Source organism: Pinus tabuliformis, chromosome 3_1 (genome assembly GCF_031772625.1).
Source record: "Pinus tabuliformis cultivar Carrire ecotype Pingquan chromosome 3_1, CPIR1, whole genome shotgun sequence".
Classification (NCBI taxonomy): domain Eukaryota; kingdom Viridiplantae; phylum Streptophyta; class Pinopsida; order Pinales; family Pinaceae; genus Pinus; species Pinus tabuliformis.
The window spans coordinates 307583614-307586771 of record NC_142301.1 but is presented as its reverse complement, the minus strand read 5'-3'; the positions used below and the strand labels follow the sequence as shown (position 1 = coordinate 307586771).

General features: G+C 45.1%; 1 protein-coding gene across 1 annotated transcript; it reads left to right on the top strand.

The window, feature by feature from the left end:
- Positions 1 to 742: 742 nt before the first annotated feature.
- Positions 743 to 1090, top strand: LOC149187014 (DNA-directed RNA polymerases II, IV and V subunit 3-like). The gene has a single exon (XM_089409526.1). It carries the CDS (start codon positions 743 to 745, stop codon positions 1088 to 1090), a length of 348 nt encoding a protein of 115 aa, XP_089265652.1.
- Positions 1091 to 3158: the final 2068 nt, after the last annotated feature.

Genomic DNA, 3158 nt, shown 5'->3' with positions numbered 1-3158 from the left:
CCTAGGTTTACAGAGTCCTGTCACAGTCTTGTGCTCAGCTCTCTGACTGTTGTCTCCTGTTCTCTTCTCTCTTCTGACTTCCTCATGATTCTCTTCCTGTTCATGAGATTTGATGTTTTTCGGCTTTTTTGTGCTTATCTTCTCCGTTTTTGCCTCCATTGGTTTCTTGAATCGATTCGAACCAGCTTCCTTGCTTCTGTTTGCAACTACATGACTGTAGGAGGGAGTGGAACTCCCCCCTCCTTGCCCCTCCATGGTTACCAGCACTAATGCCCTGTTCCAAACCCTCGTTCAGCTCGCTCCCGTCTGCCCCTCGAAGGAAATATTGACATCTGCAACAATGAAAATAATCAAAAGTCTGCCACCATGCTTATCATACCCACAACCTCGTCTAGAATGAACTGGGAGGAGTACACGGTGATAAACGCCTGCATTAAATGTCACATGTGCACCACATGGTGGAGGGGGGAAGCCTCGAGGCCCATCTTGTCATTGTTTGATCACCCCCATCAGGGGGAGATTTTATCATATTTAAATAACAAGGAATGCATTTAAATTTTGAATTTATAAGAGGAGAGTTAAAATAAAAAATAAAAAATAAAAAAACTAATTCTGAGTTTTATCAGCTTTAAATGATTTATATAGTGAAATAGATTTAAATTTTTTTTATTTATTAAGTTAGAAAATAACTCTCTGGTTGATAGCTATCACATGCACTTGGAGTACCTGGTTGTAAGGCGCCATGGAAATGAGTTTCTCATGTGACTGCAACACCTGCGGCGGCGATGCCCAGTGCCATTATCGCTCGGTGGAGTTCAAGCTCAATGTGAAATACGATGGCGATCAAACCCTAGACGTCACGAGCATAGATCTCGTGAGAGAAAACCCCGTTGTTGTTGTGGACCGTGCTGTCGATATGAAGGTTTCTGATCCCTCTGAACAAAGATTGAGCGGATCTGCACTGACGGCAAGCAAAGGACTCGATCCCTTGCCTTTCAATCGTTGCTGCAAGATAATCCTGAGGCCCAGGGTTCGATTCATCATACGATGGGGCCAGATTCTGAAGGACCATGGGCTGGATCCTGTGTAGGGAGCGTTGGAAAAGAAGCAGAGTATGAATATGACGCCTTGTCTACACGTAGTGGAGGTTCACCTCACCATGATGCACGATATTTTCTGCAAGGGAAGAAGAGAAGGAAACCGGGGAGATCAGAGAGCGCGCAGGGACGTGGTAGGGTTTGGGCCTGTAGTTTTCCATAATGATTCGGTAGTTGCAATCAAAGAGGGGGGACTGCATGTTGCAGATCTGCTCCCTCTCACAATGGATTGGGCCAAATCTTGCAGATCCGGAATGGATCTATCTGATCCGACCAATTTTCGAGAACACTCAAAACCTAGAACCCTGAACTCATAAACCAGGCAGCAGATCGGTGTAATTGTGCATCGACCGAGCGGAGGGGAAGTAGATCTTGACATGCAAAGGGAAGAAAGGTCCAATAAGAGGTTAGATCTGGAAGACAGCCTACAGCCAGAGCACTTGGCAATCAGCAACGACACTGGTTTAGGCAGATCAGGAACTCAGCGAAAACCCAGCCTTCAGGTAACAACAACTCATTTTCAGATTTTTATTAAAACCCCTGAGGGGAAATCCTGATTAGTATGGGTACATGCAGGAAGCACTATCAAGCAGCTGAAACAGCAAATCTGGGCACTGACCGGATATCCTGTTCAGACTCAACATTTGGTCAGTGGCAGGTGGTCTCTCCAGGATAGTAGAACTTTGGGAAGTTATGAGATCAGTCCAGAAGAAACTATTGTTTTAAACCTCAGGCTAAGAGGAGGGGCTATGCCCCAAGGACAACCAAGCTTCTCAGGAGGGGACAAGGGGAAAAAGACAGCACCTCAGCATCAACCCAAAGGAGTTTCATCCTACAAAAACATTCTTCAAGGCAACAGAGATCCACGGTCCTCCCCAGATCAAGGTGGATATATACCCAGGCCATACATAGTAGATCAGCTAGGGCAAACTCCAACCCTCAATTTTGATTCTTCAGGGATTGATGATTTCGTAAAGGACTATGGAACGCAGGCCCTAATCTGTCGCTTCAACAGTTTTTGGCCAAAACCTACGGATCTATTTCACTGGATATTCAAAAGTTGGACCATGGAATGTGATATACACTTATGCTCCAAGGGGTTTTTCATTGTTAGATTTGCATCCAGGGAAGTCAGGGATACAATCATCAGTGCTGGACCTTGGTTCTGGGGAATGGCGGGACTGTTCATGACTCCATGGTTTCTAGATTTTGATCCAAACAAAATGACTGTATCCAAAGTACCGGTCTGGGTCCGTTTATACAACCTTCCCCTCCACTTCTGGAGTGATCAAGTTTTGGAAGGAATTGGGAACAGCATAGGGAAATACATCAAAACAGATCTGGAAAGGATTGATGAAAGGGTCTACACATTCGCACGCATTTCTGTGGAAGTAGATCTAAGAAAAGGGCTGCCAGAAAACATAAGGCTGATCTACAAACAACAAAATTGGTTGCAAGCACTAGACTATGAAAACACAGCTTTCAGATGTAGGTTCTGCAGGCAAACAGGACATATGCAAAGCACATGTCCAGAAGCCAAGAAAGCAAATGGCAAAAGAAAGCAGAAAGGGAAGCAGAGGAAAAGATGGCAATTTTCTCCCCCTAACTCAGAAGATGAAGAATCAGAAGCAGAAGAAGAAGATACCCCCGCAGAGAATGTTGAGTCATCCCAAGAAATGGAGACCCAGAAGGGAACCACATTAGACAACAAGGTCTCACAGCTTCACCCAAATCAGGTAGAGAAGGCAAACGAGGATCAAAGCATGGGAGGGATCAAACGGCAACACCAGTCAGATACTTCAGATTCAGACAAGGAAGCAGGTTCTCAGAAAGCAGAAACACAGTTAGTCATAGCTTCGATCGAGCCCACCCAAGGAGAGTGGCGCAAGGTCGAAAAGAAAAAGGGAAGAAAAACTTGATGTGTAAAACCGAAACTCAGTTTTTCTTGCCCTCTCTCTTTTTCTCTATTTCCCTTTCTTTCTCTTCAATCTGCACGTTAGCTTTTTAACGCTGCGTGGGGTGTGAAAGCACTCGAGCCCAATGGGCAGACTACGGAAATGC